Source organism: Pipistrellus hanaki (assembly GCF_964339955.1).
Source record: "Pipistrellus hanaki genome assembly, chromosome: 17".
Lineage (NCBI taxonomy): Eukaryota > Metazoa > Chordata > Mammalia > Chiroptera > Vespertilionidae > Pipistrellus > Pipistrellus hanaki.
The window spans coordinates 46,218,977-46,242,133 of record NC_140519.1 but is presented as its reverse complement, the minus strand read 5'-3'; the positions used below and the strand labels follow the sequence as shown (position 1 = coordinate 46,242,133).

The 23,157-nt window shown below is 49.8% G+C and overlaps 1 protein-coding gene across 2 annotated transcripts in view; it reads left to right on the top strand.

Moving 5' to 3' along the window:
- ASAP1 (ArfGAP with SH3 domain, ankyrin repeat and PH domain 1) overlaps nucleotides 1–23,157 on the top strand; it is a 190,056-nt gene that overhangs the window by 108,817 nt on the left and 58,082 nt on the right. For both annotated transcript variants that reach the window (XM_084864668.1, XM_084864669.1), the window contains one exon: nucleotides 12,267–12,339. In XM_084864668.1, the coding sequence (XP_084720794.1) occupies nucleotides 12,267–12,339 (73 nt within the window). The remainder of the gene's footprint in view (nucleotides 1–12,266; nucleotides 12,340–23,157) is intronic.

The following is a 23,157-nucleotide window of genomic DNA, read 5'->3' as shown; positions in this document are numbered from 1 at the left end:
AGAGCGACAGTGGCTAAACCTGTAACGTATTCACAGTCCTGGGGACATGGAGACACCTTAGGACAGGGGTCCTCAAACTTTTTAAAGTGGGGGCCAGATCACGGTCCCTCAGAGAGCTGGAGGGCCAGACTATATGAACTACTAATTCCTACTGTAACACCTCGGCTGCGCTCACTGCCCAAAAAACCTGGCGGGCCGGATCAGACTCCTCTGCGGGCCTCATGTGGCCCACGGGCCGTAGTTTGAAGACCCCTGCCTTAGGAAATACATGTTTCTCTCCCGTGCTGATGGATAGCTAATGAGAAAAGCACGTGTGGTTCATGTTGTCTCTGTCTGGCTATTTCGTTTATTTCTGAAACATACAGTCCTTTTTTGGCAGTAATTCTGAAGTTCACTTGTTTGTTTGTTTTTTCCCCCCTTTACACCTGTTAGCCATATTTACTTACTCATCTACAAGTGTTTATTGTACATACACAGGGTGTGAGCATTGTGAGAGGTGGGTGGGGGGCTAAATGTCAGTGGTCGTGGATGTAAGAACAAAAACTAAGGGAGAGAGTGAGGTCCCTGGACTGTAATCCTGTCCCCTCCGGAATCCCCCATCCGCCCTCCCCTGGCCACCTCTGCCCGGAGCATTGAGATTTTACTGTCCGAGGTTCTTCCTCTGGGTCAGCTCTGTGGCTGCCTGAGGGTGCTTCCAGACAGACCCGAGTGGATGTGGACATCCCGTGTGTGATGCCTGGCAGTCTTTTCTCATAATCAGAGATGTCCTAGGCTCCCCCAAGCCTGCCCCACTCCCCCTTACCCTACCTCCATGCATACATAGCGCCCCACTCCAGTATTTCTCAAGCACCCCATCCCTCCACACCTCTTCCTAGCCCTTCTCAGACCCGGAAGAAGGCCTCATGTTCCGGAAAAGTAGCATAAAGGCAGGAACCCCCTGAAAACTGGGAAGATCCGGGCTCATGGCCACCACTCCCACTGCCCCATGTGTGTCTTCTCGTTTCACTGGCTGTTCATTCGAACGCCAGGCGGAGTGGGTGGCTTGCATTTAGGAAGACATTGTCCGGATGCAAATAACTCCCACCTCTCTCCCCTTCCTGCCCCCTGTCAGAGCCTGGAACCTGGGAAGTCATGTGAGTGAGGCCACGTGGCTTAGCGGGTTAGAGACGGAGTGTGACACAGCCGTGACGGCTCGTTAGGTTTTCTTTAAGAACAGCACTTCTAACTTCCGCTGAATTTGTCTGAGAATCCTGTATAGTCATCCCCAGCCCCTGCTGGCTCAGAGCCATGCTTGCGTTGTCTTGTTTGCCATCTACTCCTTGGTCTTAGCGCAGACAGGAGCGCACAGTCAGGCAGCAGGAGAGGGCTCGCATCCCGGGCGGTACCCATACAGCCCCGCAGGAGGCCTGGCAGGGTTTAAAGTGAATTGTAGCCCTAGCCGATTTGGCTCAGTGGATAGAGCCTCAGCCTGAGGACTGAAGGATCCCAGGTTCGATTCCTGTCAAGGGCATGTACCTTGGTTGCAGCACATCCCCAGTAGGGGGTATGTAGGAGGCTGCTGATGGATGTTTCTCTCTCATTGATGTTTCTAACTCTCTCTTCCTCTCCCCTCTTCTCTGTAAAAAAAATCAATAAATATATATATATTTTTTAAAAATAAATAAAGTGAATTATAATCACTCAGACGTCCACTCTTGAGCTTTTCTTTCCTCAGTAGTAACTTGTGAGAAATGACTTCAGTTATTGGCTAAAATGAAAGGACACATTTGACGGGAGTGGAAAATAACGAGGATGTGTGAGCTTGTTGGGAACAAATGGGAATTGGGGGGAAATCCCAGTGGAGCATTCTCCCCTACTTAGTAATCCCAAGGCAGGGAAGAAACCTCCAGCCTTCCTAGAGCGTGAGTCAGCACCTTATTTCTCTGGAGTAGGGTGATCGCTATTTCTTAAATTAACTCAGGTCATGGGTTTTGTGAACCATACTCTGTGGGGAGACTTTTTTTTTTTTCTTCCCTTTCTTACCCCTGGCCTTCAAAACATTCAAAAAAATTCCGTAAGTAAGTGGACAGATGCCCTTCTGGAATTTATTTTTCAAATTGTTGGGACAAACAGGGAACATGCTTTCATACCACTTACCCCAATATTGAAAAAAATGAAAGGAACAGGAGAATTGAGACGAGGACATTTGGATATTTGTAGGTGTTTTTAAGGAATAAATCAACTAGTCCGTCCATAATCACCCATTATCTATATAAGCACGAGCACCAGGACCATTGCATTTGGAATAGAACTGCGGGAGACAGCCGTAATCCCAAGGAGTTCCATTCTCAGAAGTAAATGTACCACTTAGGGAACGCCTCCTGCTTACCGGGCACTTACCCCTCCCAGGGCCGCCCACTGGCTCTGACATCGTATGGCTAGCCCTAGGCGGCTTTGTTTGAAAGGGTGCATGTTACAGACCCGCTATTGCATGTGAGTTAGAGTTGGGGGCGGGGGGATTAGAGTGGAGGATGGTGCACATTAACCATTGTACCTTTAAGGTGCCCACACTCTGCGTTAACCACTATCCTGAATTGCACTCAGCTATAATTTGCAAGAGGATTCCTTAGATCGTTGTGACATTTCTGGCATGTGATTGCTTTTTAGAAGAGGAAAACCTAAGGCCGTTTGTCGGAGTTGTGACTTGGGGGCAGGTGAATTATTAACACACGAGAAGGTATCATCAGTGCCTGCTGGTCCTTTATAATCAAGTTTAGAAACATCCGCAACTTAAAACTGCCCTTATTTCAAAGAATCTTGATTCTCTGACAGACTTGCCGAACAGGTGGTCTTACAAACAGTAAATGCTTGGATTAGGAAAGTGAAAACACTGGCCATTGGGTTACCTTTCCACAACAGGAGACAGCTGACATCCCAGAGTGCTGGAATGCTAGGCTGAGGAATAGTGGTGAGTGAGCAAAGCAGAATGCAGACCACACGGGAAACCTCCCTTAGTTACATAGGAATCATGTACACGAAGTCAAGATAAAATTGTTTTAGAATCATGGAATTATGGGTGAAGTTCACAATTTTTATTTTTCATTTGCTTCATATCATGTTAGCCAAAACCAAAATGTTCTGAAGTTTTCCTTTTTGCCAGGAAAGCAGAGGGTTGCCTCTGTTCCACGCACCATCTAAGCTCTTTGTTGACGCGATTGGCTTACTTCATCCACGTAGCTGTGAGATGGGTCACTGAGGAGGAAACTGAGGCACAGCTGGGCTCGGTAACTGTGCCCGGGCATGTGGTTAGTTAGTAGCGGAGCCCCAAATTCTGTGCTCTTCGCCACCATCTGTAAATCCCAGCACCTGGTCGGCAGTCACGTGATTCTCGGTTTTTTATAAAATTGTGTGATTAAGCTTAAGGGACTATAAGCCATCCATACCGTATTTTGAAAAATATGTATTTTATTGATTTTTCTTACAGAGAGGAAAGGAGCGAGATAGAGAGCTAGAAACGTCGATGAGGGAGAAACATCGACCAGCTGCCTCTTGCACACCCCCTACCGGGGATGTGCCCGCAACCAATGTACATGCCCTTGACCGGAATCAAACCTGGGACCTTTCAGTCCGCAGACCGACGCTCTACCGCTGAGCCAAACCGGTTTTGGCCATACCGTATTTTGAATCATTGGGTCAAGACATCAGGTTTAGTGGGACGTGATAGAGACTCAGAGCTGGGAGGGTGCTAAAAGACTAACTCACTAGCTAGCTCATTGGTTCCTCACTGTTTGCCAGCAAAAGCTGTTCTATGAGGTGGTGGGATAAATTCTAAAGAAAAGATGTGACTCAGGAACCTCCTTTCTGGTCTAGGTTTTACTTCTTTTATGGAACTCTCATTATGATTATAATATGGAAATGGTGTATTCATAACTTTTTTTGGTCTTTAAATACCTCGTTCTACCTATAATTATTATTTTCCTAGGCATGGAGCTGAAATTGCTTCATGATGAAAAGGCCGTGGTGCTTGTGGGTGGGTGTGCCACGCCGAACTTTAGAACTACAGCAGAAATTAGAGGTTCCCAAGGTAATTGCTGTGATTACTGTTTTCTATTTGGCCCAGACAGGAGCTCTTGAAACACAATATTCTACTAATTTTTTAAATGTACAGTTTGCAAGGCAACAAGGAAATTGCTGAGAGTATGTACTATTTCTTCCTCGTTTTCTATGAAAGTGAACATCTTGTTGGGTCTCTTGTAATTGCTGAGGAAAAAGCAGACATTGACTGTGTTACAAGATATTCTTTAAAAATGTTAACACTAAGCCAACGTTATGATATTGTATTGTATAAGGGAATTATTTTATTTTATTATTATTTTTTAAAATATATTTTATTGATTTTATACAGAGAGGAAGGGAGAGAGATAGAGAGTTAGAAACATCGATGAGAGAGAGTCATCGATCAGCTGCCTCTTGCACACCCCCTACTGGGGATATGCCCGCAACCAAGGTACATGCCCTTGACCGGAATCGAACCCGGGACCCTTCAGTCCCCAAGCCGACGCTCTATTTATTGAGCCAAACCAGACCTGGCAAGGGAATTATTTTAAAAGAAAACAATTTTCTAGTTATAACAATCCCAGCTAGCAACTGCTTTTAAACATCTCTGTGTATCTCTCTAAACTTTACATTGCTGCATAATTCATATCTTTATAATATACTAGAGGCCCCGTGCATGGGTAGGATCCCTAGGCCTGCCCAGTGATCAGGGCTGATCTGTCGGGTGATCGGGCTGGGGCAGGGGTCTGCTGGCACCCACCTTAGCTGGCCTGGGGCCTGCAGGCTGGGGCAGCTCCTATGTTGAGCGTCTGCCCCTTGGTGGTCAGTGCGCATCATAGCAACGGTCATTCTGCCATTCGGTCAATTTGCATATTGAGCTTTTATTATGTAGGTTGTGCTTTTAAGTTCTTAAAGGTATTTCATAGCATTTGCACATATCACATAATAGATCCCTCATAAACAGCAGTTCTTATCTTTCTAATTACATATGTAATTTTTAGGGATCATATTCTAAGCCCCCTATTAGTTTCCTGTTTTATTTTGCCAAATAACCGGGTCTAGGTTATTTCTAACTTTTTATGCTGTAAATCCTGCTGATGTGTTCTATGGTATCTCTTTTTTGTTTCTTGTTGAGGGAGGGAGTTGTAGTAGTTTTGACAGGAGTGAGAGGGATTACTGGGTGAAATGGAAAAGCACATTTGTGCCTGGGACACAGTGTGTCCTGTCTGTGGATTGTGATGTTTCTCTGAAGTATTTATGACTTTTCCTGTTTTTCACAGCTGTGGGAGGATAAAAAGACACTTCGGTATTATTTTAGTTGGAATTTAAAAATCATCCGTGTGACTGAGATTATTTGAGGGTGTTTGCTATTTTCAGTTTCTCGTGTTGATGTCTTTTGTCCTTATTCTTCTAGATTGTTTTTGTTGCAATTGTGTTTTCCTCTTAGTTCCTCTATCTTGGCTTTGTTAAATATTGATTGAAGTAATTTCTCTTTTTCCTGATGGTGCCTGTTGTTGACATTAAAAAATCATTAGGCTCTTTAAGTGATATACCTAGTATAGTTTTTTAGGTTTAACTTTGTTAGATTTCTTTTTTAAATACAGAGTTTCCTATATTGATGCCTCAACATTGTTCTGCAAGTATGCAAAAGCAAAAACAAAAAAGTATTCTGATTTTTATTAATCATTCAAGTTGTTTTAGTTGTGGCTTGTTGGGTTATAGAGGGATACCCATTTCTTCCAGCTCTCCCCGTCTTTCCTGTCCGCTGTGCGGTGGGTCCCCGGAGGAGAGCTGCAGTTAGCATGTGGCGTGCTACACCGATTTGTCTCCGCCTCCCTTTTCTCCAGAAGACTCCAGCCTCTCTCTGAGCAGCTTTCTGCAGCTCACAGGGTCGGAAACGCCCCTGCAGTTCATCTCATTGTGTTCTTTAATAGCAAATCAGTCTTTTCAGTGATCAGGTTTTTGGAAGTGTCCGTGCAGATGTGTCGCTGATGTTGCCTGGTCTCTGTCTGTCTTAATAAAAGGCAGCGCTCGATGCTGACCAGACCCGCATGCAGCAGCTCTGAGGTTTCCTCTGGAGAACACACAGGACATCCAACCTCAGCCGAGACACGGACGTCACCAGTGGATCATGACCGTATTCCTTCCCAATGTCCGTCCTCCGCCAACCGGGAGCTGGGCCCCTGCACGGGGCTCAGCGCCTGGCATACTGGGCACGGTGATGCGTGGGGGGAAGTGTGGTTTATAAACGGAGAGGCCATCAGGAGTGGCAGAAAGAACACAGACTTCGGAGTCAGACTTCTCGGGTTGAGAAGCTGGCTGGAGTCTTTTCCTAGTTTTCCAGCCCTGGGCACTTGCTGTGGCTCAGTGTCTTCACCTGCAAAGGAGCATAATTATTCCTGCTTGTGTATATGCTTGATAGAGTCTTCGACGCAAAATTCGAGATGAGCTTTTGGAAATGTGTCTTGGAGGACAGGGGGTGAGCCAGGAGGCAGAGTGGCTGGGATCAGAATGTGACCCTTTTCGCATAGAGATTGTATGCAAGTTCCTGCCCTGGGGCCTTTCCCTGTGGATGCCAACTGTGTGGCTTTCAGGCAATTAAAATGTCTTCTATTGATATTTGAAACAAAACCTAACCTGCTGACAGGCTTCGCTGAAGCAGTACACATATTATCTCCAAGATAAAAACTGTTTGCTTTTCAGAAGATCAGAGCCAGGAGGGACTGCAGATTGGTCCAGTTTTCCAAACTTACAGATCGGGGAGCTGGGGACCTGCCAAGTCTGAGGAGCAGAATCAGATTGGGGTGCCTGGTGACCCCGATCAGGGAAGTCCTGGGGAGGGGTCAGAAGGCTGGCCACGGGGGAAAGGAACGGAGTACATGGGTAGCATCTTAGAAGACTGTTTGCTACCATTTGTCGGAGGTAGGGATTTAAGAAACAGTCATTGGGAATGAAGAGAGGAGTTCGCAGTGAGACAGAGATTTTGCAGGAGACATGACAAAGCCCAGTCTTACAGGGTGAGCCTGGGTCTGTAATATGGGTAAGGAGATGGCGAGGACAAGGCCAAAGGCAGGAGGTTGTTGAGAAAAGAGAATTCTAGCTCCTGGATTCAGCACAGATAGGTCCAAAGAGGCCAGAAGGAGGCTCGGGGCGTAGGCCCCGTGAATTTGGATATAAAGAGAAAGGTCAGAGGGCACAGTGGGCGTCTGCAGAAGAGGTGAGGTGGGGACGGGCTCTGTAGAGGCAGAGGCTCCTCTGGCAGGGTGTGGAGGGCGAACATGAAACAGCCCGGCGGGGAAGCCAGGCTCTCCGGGCAGCGTCAGGTCCAGCAGGCAGAGGTGCTGTGATGGCCTCACTGTGCCGGGAGGGAGAACTGGCGGATTGGTGGCTTGTTGGGTACAGAGGGTTAAGCAAGCGGAACGTGGCCCCAGGTCCGGCCAGGCTTCCTGATCCATCCTCTGAGTGCCGCCTGGGTGTGGAGGGGCAGGCGTGTTTTTGGCGGGAGCCTGAAGTGTGCGGTGCGGTCCAGGGGGAGGAAGTGGTTTGAGCCACACAGACATTCTTGAGAGCAGTTCTGTTTGTGAAATACCAAGCTTGTGGGCTCTTCCCTTTCCAGCCTGCTCCTTTGCCTCCCGTTCCCAGCGCATCAGCAGAGCCACTGTTTTGAAGGTGGGTCAGGACGAGTCTCCTCGTTCTTCCAGATCCCCGGAGGCTCTGTGTTCGCTAACCATTGGCTTCAGAGTAAAACAAACTCCTGTCCACGGCCTCTCCCCTCAGCATGGCCTGGCCTCTGCCCGTCTCTCTATCTCCCACATGGCCACGTGCTCCGGGCGAACACCAGGCATCTCTCTTCTCAGCAATGTCCGCGTGTCCTTGCTTGGTTTCCGTCTCCCACGTTGAGGAAGGAAAGTGTCTTGTCTTCACCGGGTACCTCCGCAGTGAGTGTGGGTGCAGGAGGTATTTGTGACCGGACCCGCCCAATCTGTGGGTGCTCCCCTCCACCCCTCACCGTCCTCGGCAGGGTCTAAACACTTGAGTGACCTTCTGTGGGCCAGATTCATTTGCCTGATGTGACTGTGCCCCTGCTCCGGGCCTGGCGTGTGGTTCCTGCCTCCAGATGTGCGCATACCCCCCCCCCCCCCCGGCAGCGCCTGTGGGTGACCGTTTTCTGGGGTGCCTTTCCTTGCTTTGGGGAGTTGGATAGGTGGGCGGTGTTTTTATGCCTGGAGGGACTCTGTCCTCAGAAAGTTCGAGATGTGTTTCTGAAGGTGCCACCCGGAATCTTTGCTGGGAAGCAAGTTCTCTAAGGGGCCCAAACCGCAGTCGTTCAGCCTCTGCAGACCTTCGCTGTCTTTGGGTTCGATCCCACCCCGTGCAGACACCCAGCCAGAGGGAGCAGAGATGTTCCTGATTGAACCTGCGTGGGCACAGGAGACCCTGAGTCTTCAGGCCCCTTTGTAGTCTGAAATAGCTCAACCAGCTTAAAACCCGTCTTTGTGGAGGACGCGCTAACTTTCCATTTTTGGTTTCATTATGCAAATAAAAAGAAAATTTTGGGTGATCATTTCCCCTCGTGTAGCGGCCGCCTTGGGTTCACATTCATCTTGAAATTAACGAGCGGTAGCGCCTTCACTTCCTCTCCCTGGAGCAGCCGCTGCCGCCTGCCTGCAGCTCGCCCTGCTGCCCCCTGGAGACCGAACCTCCGGGCATGCTGGGTGGCACAGTGTCCCATGGGTCGCTTCCCAGCACCCCGTGCCCACTGCAGCTCTTCAAATTCACAGGGGCTCTGCTCCCAGCATTGACCTGAACCCTGAGAAAATAGAACGAGAAGGAGCAGGCCGGGTCTCTTTAGAAGTGGGGGGAGTTTTGAGAAGAGGATTTCAGCAGAAAGGCCAGCAATTGCAAAAGCTCCGAGGCGGGGCCACGCTGGATGGGCTCAGAAAAACTGTGGGTGTGCATTAGACTTGAGTGCTGGAGAGTGTGGGAACAGAGGGCAGAGGGCAGCCGGCTGGACCCCAGGGGGCCTGGCAGGCAGCAGCGAGGACCTGGATTTTATTCCAGTAACAATGAACCCATTCACCCTTTCTTCCTCGTGTGTGTGTGTGTGTGTGTGTGTGTGTTCCTTTCATTGAATTCAGCACATTCTTACTGAGCATCTTCTATGCAAAGAAAGAAACACACAGCGTTAATCCTTTGAGAGCTTCTAGCTTATTGAAGGGGGAAGAGACAGAGCTGCGCAGACCTAAAAGATACGGCAAGTGCGGATAAAGCCCCGGGCTAGCAAGGATTAATATTTTATGAGTAACTTCTCCTTTCATCGATCTTATCAAGGGCAGCACAGGTCTCCCTGTGCTTAGGATTCTAGTGGCGGTTTTGTTGTTGTTTGGCTGCAGCCGGCGGAGGGGGCCATGCGGCTGGGGAGGCAGAGGCAGAGGCAGAGGCGGTGTGTGGTGTGCACACATAGGCCGGTGCCTGGCAGGGCCGTGTTCTGTACATGCCCAGCAGGGCTACTCATAGGAACACGCAGGTGAATGATACAGAAGCCAAGTGTGCTGGTCCTCAGAGCAAGTACCTGCGTGGTTAGCCTGAGCTCCCCTCTCCTCCTGGTTGAGGTTGCGGTCCTATTTCCCTGTCATTCTCTCCCCTGGCACCTTGACTCACAGTGCTCTTCCTTACCACATTGGGTTGTTCTCTGGACTCGTTTCTGATTTACATTATAATTGTATGCTTAGATGCTGTCACCTGTGGGCCTTACAGCAGGTAAATAATTTACTGACTTGTCTGTGAGGCGGCGGGAGAACTTCTCTGTTTCCTGCTTAGAGAATGTGAATTAGGCACCTAACCGCTCCAGTCACAAGGTAGTATGTAAAAAAATCAATAAAATATATTTATTTATAAATAATAAATAGATCGATAGATCGATAGATAGATAGATAGATAGATAGATAGATAGGGATATTGTTTTTCTGTTATTAGAGCTCAGCATATTCTTCTGGAGATTAGTTGTTTTTCATCTATCTCTATCTCTCTCTCTCTCTCTCTCTCTCTCTCTCTCCCTTTTGAGTTCTTTGCCTTCAGATCTCGCTTAGCAATGCTGGCAGGGTGACATACCTGGGCTGGGCTGGGAGATCTGATAATGTCACAGCCCCTTTCTCCACCACTTCTCAGCTGCTATTGAAGGTGACATGTCCCGGCCCTGCGGGCAGTGGAGGGAGTGGCGCTTGGGTGCACATTTAGGCGTGTTGTTTCTGGAGGCGGGAGGGTGTCGGAGTGACTGAGTGACAGTGTTCCTGGGCACTATCAAACCGGCCGCCCTTACCAGTGCCTTCTCCTTGGCTGCTTCTGCCAGGGGCCAAACATGGGAGTGTGAAAGAGCCTGTCACCCGCACTTAACTGTGATGGAGCTGTCAAACTCGGATGCTTTTAATAACTTTTAACAGCGAGTGTAGCCCTAGCCGGTTTGGCTCAGTGGATAGAGCGTTGGTCTGAGGACCAAAGGGTCACTGGTTCGATTCCAGTCAAGGGGAGGTACCCTGGTTGCAGGCATCTCCCCGTCTGGGCTCTGGTCCGGTTGCACGCAGGAGCCAACCAATTCACGTATTTCTCTCACATTGATGTTTCTCTCTGTCTTTCCCTCTCTCTTCCACTATCCCTTTAAAAAAAAAAAAAAAGTGTGAACTTGTCACCCTATTTGTTCATAGATGAGTTGGTAAAAATTCAACCTAGATGCCGAGGCTTTTCCCGGGGGAAATAGCAGGGCAGCAGAGAGCTGGGCTCCTAGAAGGTCCGGCTGAAATCTCCCACAGCCCTCAGCTCATGTGGAGCCGGGAGCGCTAGGTGTGCATGGGCTCGGTGCCCACCCGTGAGCTCCCCTTGGACCCACCCCGGGGCCTCACTCCCAGGAGCTGGACTGACGGGTCATTCTCTCCCCGAGCAGACCTTGCCTCCTCTCTCAGGAGGAGCTGAGGGGTGGTCAGCGCCAGGGGACACGTGGGTGTGGCTTCTGGATGCAGAGGTGCCTGGTGGACATGGCAGGGGCGGACACTGATTCTCTGACTTGGTGTGTGACCCGGGACAGGCTGCTCCACTTCTCTAAGACCTGGGCTTTCATTAAAAAAAAAAATTTTTTTTTTAAACGGTGGCAATAACGTGTCTATAAAAAATAAATGGTGACCACTAGGGTTATTTTTTTTTTTAACTGATTTTGTTTATTTCAGAGAGGAAGGGAGAGGGAGAGAGAAATAGAAACATCAGTGATGAGAATCACTGATCGGCTGCCTCCTGCACGCCCCACACTGGGGATCGAGCCTGCAACCCAAGCATATGCTCTGACCATGAATTGAACTGTGATCTCCTGGTTCGGAGGTCAACGCTCTACCACTGAGCCACACCGGCCGGTCTAGGGTTGCTTCTTAAATGACCTTGCCTTCGCTTGGCGCATTTGCATTTCTTTCTTTCTTTCCCTCACACACTCCTGCAACCCGCACATCTTGTCATTTTCTAACCTGGACTCGCCTCTTTAAGCTGGTGGTAGTCCCCCCTCTGACAAGACCCCTCTGGTGCCTCTGCGTTCCAGATGCCATTGGCACGCAGGACCAGGTCGTGGCTAGTTGGGGTTCAGGATCAGTCCCGGCTCCGCCACACTGGGCAAGTCAGGCTTCTCAAGCCTCTGCTTCCTCATCTCCCCGCGCGGTGGACTGGGAGAAGCACTTCGAGGCATTTTCCATGCTGTGCTTTTTTAGTAAACAGAATTTTAAAACCATACGGGTACTGTGTCTTAAACTTTTTTTTTTTTTTAGCACTAAAAGCGATCCTCCAGTTTGAAGTGCTGTGAAAAGCTCTCGGGCCCTCTTGTTAACACTCCCTGAGTATTTTCTTTCTGGCTGAAGTGGCCACAGGTGATAAGGTGTGTTTTATTCCCGGGTCCGTGCCATTCCTTGGCGAAGCTTGCCTCTCTCCCTTCCGGCTGAGGCAGGCGGGGGCTATGGTGTCTCAGGTGCCTGGCGTTTGCACCGCTCAGAACGATAACCGACCGGCAGCCACAGTATCCACGGCCCTCGACCCCGAGCTTTGCGGAAGGACCGTGCGTTTAAAATGCTTCACTGTTAATAAATATGTCAGCTCGCGGTTGCTATGGCACTCGGCAAAACAAATGTCATTATGAATGAGGTTTTGTTTTTGATCTCGCCAAGTGTTTCAACATCTTTTTCCCCCTGTGTTTTCTCTCTCAGGCGCTAGACCAAGATAGAACAGCTTTGCAGAAGGTGAAGAAGTCTGTGAAAGCCATCTACAACTCTGGTCAAGGTCAGTGCTTGTCAAAGCGGAGAGCTTGGTTTCAGGCAATGGCTGCCGTTTGCCCTGTTGTTTGTAAGATGCTGAGGTTACAGAAGCCTCGATCCAAATGGAAAAAGCAGGAGGTTAAAGAAGTGCAGTTTTTCTCTCTCCTCTTTTTTTTTTCTCAGTCCAACCCTGCTACTGTTTCCAAAGTAAAAGAAAAAACATGCGTCGCAGTGGGTTTATATTATACGTGTAAAAACTTCGTAGATGGTGGATCACTTAGAAAGTTATATAAACGTCTTGACCACCCTACTGTATGCCTGAAAGCAAGAGAATACTGACTGTCAACTCTAATAAAACATGTGTTCAATACTTAGTGAGATGATAGGTAATTTTGCTACAAGTGACATAGGAGATCTTTAAAAATCTCTGTGTCACAATCTATAAACCAGTGGCCTCAATTACACAGGAGGATCTTTTCTCTCCGGAGTATACCTTCCACATTGGAAAATCACTGAAAGCCACACTAGCCCGAATCTTGGAAGCTAAGCAGGCTCGGGCCTGGTTAGTGCTTGGATGGGAGAAAATCAGTCAGAGTCAGAGAGAGGTAGGGGTAGGGTTAAAAGGAGCCCTGGATGCACTTCCGGCTACGCTAGCCTTGTGGCCGAGGGCATGCCAGGTGAGCTGTGTCACCAGTTGTTTTCGCTTTGGGCCCGTGACTGTCGCCTTGAAGAGAAAAGTGTGTTGTCAGTCAGAAGAAAACCAAATTAAGATGAGCTGCGGGAGGCAGGGAAATGTGCTGCAGGCTCCAGGGCCCCGGGGAAGGAAAGAGCAGGAACAGAAAATGGGTTTCCAGGTCTCTTCCCTCACACTCCTTGTCATCACTGCGGTGCCAGCTTGCGTGGCCAGAGGGCAGGTCTCCTACGAAATCACTTCTCCGTGCCCTAACAGAACCAGAAGGGAGGGCCGCAGGGTCTGATGGGAAGGGCACCGGCTTGAAGGGGGCACTGGGCGGTTGGCATCCTCACCCTGCCCCCTGTGGTCACTTCCCTTTTGGAAGGCCTGTTTTCTCCCAGTAAAACGGGGATCGCGGCATTATTACACGGTTGTTGAAGGGACTTAATGAGCTCCTGTCTGCAAAGCCTGCCACCTCCTGGGAGTGCCGTAAGTGCCATGCACTTCTACTGCAGATAAGTTTTATGTCTTACTTGTGCTATCTTCATAGTCATCATGAGGTTAGAGTGCTGGAAGGAACATGGGACGAGGCAGCCCTCGGCTGCTTGTGTTCCTGCTCTCCTTTGCGGGCTGGGAATCCCGCCTCCTGCACCGGAAGCCTGGTCTCTGGCCTTAGGAGTCCCGAGGCCTGTGACGCCCTGTGATCTTCCTGTTCACACTTCTCACACCGGTTCCCTGGCACCCCTCTCTCATTCCTTACGTCCAGTAAAACACTGACTTCTGATTAGGGGAGATGAACGTTAGTTGTCTCCTGACGTAGTGACCCAGTGCTGTTTGAAGGCGTGGCCTGGATTGAACGCCCAGTTTGTAACTCCTGACTTCGCGGCGTGTGTGACTCCTGCTGAGTGGCAGGCCCTCACGGGCCCCCGCTGTCAGCGAGGAGGCTGATGGGTAGCTGCGGGGCGGGCGGCACAAGGGCCTCCGAGGTGGCGGCATGGTTCTGTGTGATTGCACGGTTATGTCTGCTTTTTGATCATTTATCAAATGCTGCACTTGGGGGTTATATACCTTTTCATATGTATGTATGTCTATTATGCACTACTAAAAGTATACTTAAAATTTATGTACAAGTTGGTTCATTGAAGCATTTGGAAAACAGAAAATAAATGGGGGATTTGCTAAATAACACAAGTAGAATACTATGCAGCCTTTAAAAAAAAAAAAGAAACTAAGGCAGTGTAGACCTGAGTTTGAATCCTTGCTCTGTCACCACTAGTTGAAGTCACATAAATTATTAACTTCCCTACATCTTAAAGTGCCTCACCACAAAGTGAGAAAATAATGGCTGACTTGCAGAATGTTATCTGGACAGTGAGGTGGTATTTGAGCTCTGGCAAACTGCCTGCTGCACAGTAAGTGCTTATGAGCGCCCGGCGATGGGAACGGCAGCGGAAGCAGTCGCACGGCCGCCTCTGTGTTAATTCGGGCACCGACCACTGTGATGTTATAAAGAGCTTAGTGAGCCAGTGCTGCCTCGGGAACAAGTGTCACTTCTCCGCAGTGTCCCAGCGTGTGCCCCAGGCGCTCAGCTTGTGCGCCGCCCAGAAGGAGACCCTGATTCGCAGCTGGGCGGCGCTGCCATGCTGACTGCTTGGAGCTCCATGTGACTCCTTTCCCCCAAGTGTCCTCGCTGAAGACACGCTGCCTCCCTCTGCCACATCCATCAGCGGCTCACGCAGGCTCTTTGGCTTGAGAGCTGTGCTTTTTCTTTAAAGCGCGTCCTCGGCCACAGCTGCCCTGGCCGCAGGCGCGGAGCCTGTCCCTGGCTGTGCGGGTGGGAGTGCAGGGCGTGTGCAGAGGCTGGTTGCCTTTTTCCTTGTGGCTGGGGCCACAGCCGAGTGCCCTTTGACCGCCACCCCCTCCACCCTCACCTGGATTACTTCTGTGTCCTTCACGCTAGGTCTGTACGAGCTAGTAAAGTAGCTTCTAGTCACATACGGCTTTTTAAAATTAAACCCATTGCCATCATAATGTAAGATTCAGGTCCTCAGTCTCAGTGGCCACCTTACGTGCTCAGCAGTCACCTGTGCCCAGCCCTGGGGCCTGGGGCATGCAGACACAGGCCTCTCCACCCCCACATCCAGGTCTTACTGCTGCAGGAGAACATGCATCCCATTGTCCTGTAACTGTGGGCCAGCCTCTCTCTCATTAGACCAGGGCAGGGGTCGGCAAACTGCGGCTCTGTTGACTAATGAGTTTGCCGGCCACTGGGATAGGGGCTTAATCACAAGGAACAACAACAGCCTGTAGTTATTGCAATCCAGAGTCTAGGTCAGTGGTTGGCAAACTCATTAGTCAACAGAGCGGCAAACCACGGTTCTCAAGCCAAAGTTTGCCAACCACTGCACCAGGGAGTCTCAGCTCTGGCAGTTCTTCAGCATCGCCTGGAGAGCTCCGAGAACACAGAAGCAGGGGGCCCAGGTATCGGGATGGAGTGAAAACTCCTCCCTGGTGACTGGAATGCCGCTGGTCTGTCAGCTCCTGGATGGGGACTGTCCCTGTCCCTTCCCTTTGTGCTTTGTGTGTTTGTCAACGTAGCTTATTAGTTGGTTCAGCACAAGTTTACTGAGCACGGGCTACTGTTCTGGATGTGGGTGTGGCGGACAGTCAGACAGGATCTCTGCCTCTCTGATTGTACAGCCCGGAGGGAGGGAGAGGTGAGAATCAGGTCCTCCAACCAGAAGGTGTGGCAGGGAGGGACTGGGAAGTGCCATGAAGGAAAGCTCCCAGGGCACATGGGGGGTGGCGAGAGGGATCCGATGCAGCTTGGAGAGGGTGCTCAGGGGAGGACCTCTGGGAGGACAGGGCATGCACTGGGGGTTGCTGCTCTCCTCAGCTGAGCCAGGCCAGCCTGGGAGGTGGGTCTCCAATATCCCCGTTTATAGATGTTGAGGTTGAAGCTTAAGGAGCCAGACTAACACACGCAGGTGCCACACCGAGGAGCGATGCAGCCAGAGCCTCGCTGGCTCCACCTTGGCCGTTGCAGGTGCTCTGTGCCCGTCCTCTGTCTGGCACAGAGCGGGGCTCACCACGTGGGAATGAATTGCTGCTTGTTGGCCGCACTGGTCCCTGGGGAAGCTTCCGTGAACGGCTTACATATTGACGAATCGTGATGATTCGTGAACGCGTTGATCACACGTGAGCAACCAGCAGTGTAATCCATGGGGTGGCTGTGGGAGGCTCGGGAATGTGGGCACAAACCCAGGTCTCACGGACGGCTGGCACCTGGCGGTTTCTGCCGTCACCGACGGCTGTAACACACCCGGGCCTCGGTCAGCTTGTGTGGGCAGCACTAGGACATTGCATTCTTATGAAATGGCCAGATGAGTAAAACAGCGGCCCTGCCGATCTTTCCATGAGGCAGGCTCCGTGGAATCCGCGCGGTTCTGGCCAAGGGCTTTGGCCTCGTCCAGAGAAGCCACAAGAGGCTGCACCCCGGTGTCTGTTTCCCAGTGTGTTCCCATAGCGTGCTGTGTTCTCACAGCGCTCAGGTGACACGGACCCGTGATGCTCTTCCCAGATGTGAGAAGCATCTCTGTGCTGCTGGTCTGAGATGACCAATCCCTGGCTTCCCCCACCCCCTTGGGTGATTCAGAAGCTGGTGGAGAACGGTGGAGGGTCTTACTCTTAAAATATGTTTATTGTTGTTACACACAGGCCTTGTCGGTGTTATAATAGCAGAAATCTTACTAGGAAAACCAGTGATCTCCCTGGAGGTGCTTTCGTTTGAAAATGGCTCTGGGAATTTGTCTCTTTCTCTTGCTTTCCCTGCTGTGTATGCAGACATTTTTAAAAACAAAACACTGAATTCTGCGGACTCACTGGATCAAGGGGAAATTCTCCACGCCATTCTGTTTTTCTAAGCTTCGAGGTTTTAACATCATTCACTGGAGAAGATTGTCATTTAGAACAGTGGTGGCCAGCCTTCCGGACCTCACGGACCACCTGTTGGGACCGCTGACTTAGAATCTGTGCCTTGGTGCGTGTCCCTCCCCCTGCATCCTCACCCCCCGACTCTCTCCCCTGCCGGCACATGCCTTAAAAGCTGGGAGTTTCTTTCTTTTTAAAGAAAAAATATATTTTATTGATTTTTTTTTACAGAGAGGAAGAGAGAGGGATAGACAGAAACATCGATGAGAGAGAATCATCAATCAGCTGCCTCTTGCACACCCCTTACTGGGGATGTGCCCGCAACCAAGGTACATGCCCCTGACCAGAATCCAACCTGGTACCTTTCAGTCCACAGGCTGACGCTCTATCCACTGAGCCAAACCAGTTTCGGCCAGTTGGGAGTTTCTTGAACACAATTTAAAAATAAGCTGCAGTCGCTGACTCTTTTTCTTTCAAAAGATGGAGCCTAATTTGTTTCCCCTTGAACATGGCTCCACGTGGTGGTTTTAAATGTTTTGTCTGTCATTTTTAATTGTTATTGACAGGAGCATTAGTCCGCTATGAGCTACTCTTTTCAGATTATCAACGACAGACCTTTAATTATGAAAGTTACATGGGAGTGCTCCATGGATGAAGCCCTCACTGAGCATGTAGCCATAGGGGGTGGACAGAACGCTCTGGGCTCACCAGGAGGTTATAAAATATGACCGTGTCTGAAAGCGACTTACGAAAACTATGTCCTCAGCTCAGGCTAGGGGATCTCAAATACCTGAATATAGGTCATTGGCGTTTTATTTATTTGGTCAAACCTATGTATTAAGTGCTAGGGAGGTGTGAGTAGGTACTAGAAATAAAAGAACAAGTAGTGATTTCTGCACTCTTCAGTTTACAGTTCCCCGTAAAGTAAATAAATGTATTTACCTTCCAGCCACGCTTTAAAGGGAGGTTTTAAAGTCTGCGTGTATAGGAAGTGCCCCTTGGAGTCAAAACAACCCTTCAAAGTCCTTGGATTGCCGATTAAGCACACTTCACATATCGCTCCTTTGGTGCTTATAAAATACTGGCATTCCTTTAGGAGCCCGGGTATTTAACTCACACACACACACACACACACACACACACACACACACCCCTTTAAGTCAGTAATCCTTAGTCCAGGAAGAAGCTTCTCTCCCCCCCGTCCCCTTACCCCCGTGAGCACGTGGGGAAAGAAGAGATTGCCACCAGTTTTTCTCCCCCCTCCCCATCCCCAACCTCCATCCCCCACCCCCCACTCACATGCCCATTGACTGGAATGGGGGCCTCGCTTTTGCTCTCTTGTTCTTTCAGATGCACTAAGTCAGTGGTCGGCAAACTCATTAATGCACAGAGTCAAATATCAACAACACGACGACTGAAATTTCTTTGGAGAGCCACATTTTTTAAACTTAAAAACTAATTCTAATGCCACTTCTTCAACACAGACTCGCCCCAGGCCGTGGTATTTTATGGAAGAGCCACACTCAAGGGACCCAAGAGCCGCAGGTGGCTCGAGAGCCGCAGTTTGCCGACCACGGGCCTAAGTTAAAGCTCATCCGTTAAAGGCACACGTGTGTGACACCATTGTGCTTTCCAGTCGTTCCCAACTAATCCTGTTTGCTATAGTTTCCTTAAGGACCATGCTCTCCTGGATCAGACCCTTCTCAGCAATTACCATCAGGATCCTGAGGCCGGCCTGCCCCTTGCTGCCTCATAGTTGTACTCTGACCTCGCTTTTGATGGTTTCTGTCTCACCACACTAGGCTTGTTTCTTCCTGTATGAAAAAGCTGTCCTTCAAGTGTAGCAGAGTGCAGAGGGGCGCTGGCCGCGGGCTTTCTCTCCGTGTGGTGTCCTCTCTGGGTTTGCTTCACCTGGACCTCTTTCGCACATGCTTTCCTCATCACGTGGGAGCAGGCCCATCACAGGTCTCCGCACAGATACCACCTGAAGGCAGCCGCGCTCTGGGGTCATTCTGCGCTGAATCGGTGTGTGCTTTGGATGTGGCCACGCATGTTCAGGTTAAAGTCTGCTCCTGGGACCGGAGGGACTGGCCAGCTGAGTCTTCAGCCGGGAGGGTAACTGCAGATGGGTCTTCTGACGCCCTGTTTGGGTGTGGAAATCCAGCCAGCAGCTATTGATGCTGCGGTGTTTCTCATGGGTAATCGATGCTGCGAGACAGAAAGACTCGGGCTGACGGGGTGACTGGGTGCGGCCGGTTGTCACCTGCATTCAGACAGCGGGAGGCTATTCTCAGGTCTCCGTGCTGATAGCTGCGCAGACCTGCTCTCGTTCTTTCCTTCCTTCCGGAGAGCTGCGGGGGCTTCCGCTCTGGGCCACCCCGGGCGGGGGGGTAAACTGCATTTTCTGTTTGTTTGCTCTTTTATTGCTCTCATTGTGAAGGTAAAATGTTTATTCACATGCTTGCTGTGTTAATAAACATCTCAGAGGAGCTAAAAGAAGAAAACACTAATTAGCCATGTTTCTTACCATTGTTTCTCATCGTGTGTATTCTGAATGACAGACGGCATGCCTAGGTGGCAATTACAGATGGCATGCATAGAAGTTTTCAGTCAATTGTACGGCGTTTTGGAGCCTTTAAGTGATACAACTAGTATGTTAGTGCATGATCTATGCATCTAATGTATACAGTACTTATACATAACAAGTGGTTGAGTGAGTAAGCTTTGGTTGGAAAGGTGTGCTTTAAAGTGATTTGCTGACAGGTGTGCCTGAGCCCAAGCTGTCTGGAGAGACGTGCAGAGCTGTCTGCCCAGGCCAGGCCCTGCTCTGGGACAGGAACCCATCTCTAATGGGTTCTTTACTTCCTTTGCACATGGTTTACAGCCCAAGAAGCTAAAGCTGCAACTGACTAAGGCATGTACCCAAGGCCACAAACATCTGATGACATTAAAAAATGACATGTATGTGCTGGTGAGATTATAGGGAAATAGACCCTTTCCTATTTGTGTTGCTATCAGAGAGGTGATTGCTACAGCCAGCCTCTTTGGAAAGAAACATGGCAAGATTAATAAAAGTTTGAAATGCACACCCTATCCCTCAACAATTCTGCTTGTGTGAATATATCTTTTCAGAGAGAAAGTAGCCGCATCTAAGAGCTTGTGTAGAAGAACACTTATTGCAGCCTTGTTTTTTTGTTTGTACCTCTCGGGAGGTGCATAGTTATATAAATGGCTGTAGCGTTTATTACGAAATGTAATCGTGATTAACATAGTTCATTGTATTTTACTGTGCTGAGTTTCTTCATCTTTGTTCACTAGAAAAAAGCAAGCCATAGAAACTTGTAATAATATCCCATCAGTTTGTTTGTTTTTTAAGTGAGAAAAGGGGAGGAAAGCCCCTTATATTTCTGTCTTTTTGTCTCTGTGTGTATATTTTTTAAGCATCAGAAAGTTCTGAGATTTCACTCAAGATGATCGTCAGCTTTGCTTATTTCAAGGAGATGGGATTAGAGAAGAGGGAGGGAAATAATTCTGTTTTCTGCGTCTTAGGATAAATGTCAGAATTATTCTTGTAATTTTACTGGCACGTTTAATTAGAATCTTAAAAGCGGGGTCCGTACCACACCGTGTGTGCAGGGTAGTATAAAAGGACGCACCACGTCCCCCAGCCCGGCGCTGTAACTCATGGCTCATGTTACACGGCTTTCCTAGTGCAGCTACAGCTCATTGTATTTTATACTCCTGGCGCAGGGCCAGCGCCGAGCGTGTTTGAAGGAAGGAAAAAGACCTGTTCTAAGGGACAGGGACATTCTTTAAATAATGCGGTGAGCATCTTACTGAGCCCTAACTCTGTGCCCAGCCCCACGCCAGGGCCTGGCTATACGACAGAATCGCTGGCGCTGGGGACCGAGCACTGCAAAAGGCCCAGGAGAGAATGAATGGCGGGTTTGCCCGGGATGGTACCCTTACATTTGACCTTGAAAGAAGCGGTGGCGGAAAGATGGGGCTTGGAAGCACATGAAGCTGGAGTCTAATATCCTGTCCCCCTCACCCCCCCTCCCCCATGGAGTTGCTCTTTGTTATCTATAAACCTGCCTTGAAGGTGTGAGGGGACAGTCACAGTATGGAGGCCACTGCACGGGCGCTGCTGACCAGCGCGGTCATCATCACAGTAACGAGCTCACAAACGAGCCGTTGTGGCCGCATTACTGGAAAAGGAAGCCCCGGCGTGGTGCCTGCTGCACGGGTAAGCACTGAGACATGGGAATGTCCTTCCACCTGACAGAACATGTCTTGTCACTAGTGCAGGGGACTCAGCTGCCCAAGGCAGTTGAAATCCTGACAGAGTGGCCCTTTCTGGTTTGGTCGGTAAGACAGGATTATTTTACCTTTTTGCCAGGCCTGAAAGGAGTCCCTAGCTCTTAGAATTATCTTACCTCCTGCAGCAATCCCAGGAAGGCCAGGGCTTCCGTATAAATACTTGGGGAGCATGGATCCCCATCACGGGTGGATCAGATTTCTCCGTGTCCACTTTCTCCCCAGCCCCCACAGGCTCCTGGCAGCTGGGGGTAGTGGGGATCTTAAAACGGCTCTGTCCTCCCTCTGGAATGCCCTGAACCGCTCCAGCCACTTCCTGCCTCCCATGCAGCCACACCCATGTCTGTGACAGCGCTTCCCACCCTGCGGCCCCTCCAACTCCCTGTGTTTTTTTTCCTCCTCTTCGCTAAACCCCCGAATTTACATTCCATTCAAATTGCTGACTGTACTCTGTAATCCACACACACACCCCCTTTGGGCCCTGAGCTCCCCTTTTCCTCCACCAGCATCCTGGATCCTCGCCCTCCCTGTCCCCGTCAGTCAGAAACCTGCTTGGTAAACCCTAACTGCATTCAGAGGGATGTGTGTGTGTCTGTGTCATCTTTCCAGTGAATTGTCATTCTTAGATTTGTGATGCTGTCTGTAAGAAAAATCCTTAAAACAGGAGGCATCCATGGCTGTGCTGTTTGATGTTAAATGCATCTCTCTGTCCGCATCGGTGTAGAGGTAGTTATGTCTGATACACAGGCCGGGCACCATTCTAAGCACCTTACACTTAATTCCCAGCGTGTCTACCTCCATAGGATTATTTCAAGTTTTACATAGGTATGTGTATATACATATGTGATTAATGTATACACACACACACACACACACACACACATGTCCACAAATATAGGTATAGATACTGACTGTCTGGTTATTCAGTTGTGGAATTAGCAAAACATTCAGGCTCCCTGCCCTGGCCTGTGCTGACATACCCTCTGCCGCTCTCAGACCACACGTTACGTTTCATCTGCCCAGGCAGCGTGACTCTCTCTCCCTTGCAGAGTTCTAGGGAAGGTTATCTGTGATGCCATGACAGGCATTTGGTCAGAAAGGGCTCTTCACTGGTGGGTGGGCACACAGGTACTCTGTTATCGTTTGAACTATTTCATCATTTCGAGCAAACACACCGAAAGCCTGATGCTTACGTTTTACTCACCACGGAGACGCTCCGCGTGGAAGCGATTGGCAGACAGGTGGTCGGTTCTTCTCTGTCGGGCGTCGGATGGGAGGCTCAGTGTGAGGGAGCCCTCAGGCCTCCGGCAGAAGGTGTCGGGGTGTCAGCAGCTCCAGAGAGAGATCCAACCCGGCGCCTGTCTGCCCAGCCGATGTGGCCCTTCTCTTGTGTGTCTCTGAGCCTCTTCTTGGAGGGAACGCCGGCAGCAAGCAGAGCTGCGCCTCCTCTCTGTTCCTGTCCCAGGCCTAAAGCTCACCTCCACTGTGGGCGTCGTGAATACTGAACGTGCTGGCGATCGGGAGGCTGCGGGCCTCGTTCCATTCCCTGGATGGCCTGTGCTGGGCCTGCCTCCTCGGTGCAGACCGTGTTCCGCTTCCCCAGTGCCCGTTGCCCCTACGCTGTGGTTGGCCCCCGGGGGGAGGGGAGTGTCTTCGAGAGTGAAATATTTTCTTTAAAAAATTTTTATTGATTTTTGAGAGAAAGGAGGGAAAGGGTAAAGAGATAGAAACATCAATAAGAGGGAGACATTGATCAGCTGCCTTCTGCATCGCCTCCTGGGGACTGAGCCGGCAACCCGAGCATGTGTCCTGACCGGGCATCGAACTGGGGACCTCTTGGTTCATGGGTTGATGCTCAGCCGCTGAGCCACACCGGCTGGATAAGAATGAAATACTTTACATTTCATCTTGATTGTCCAACAA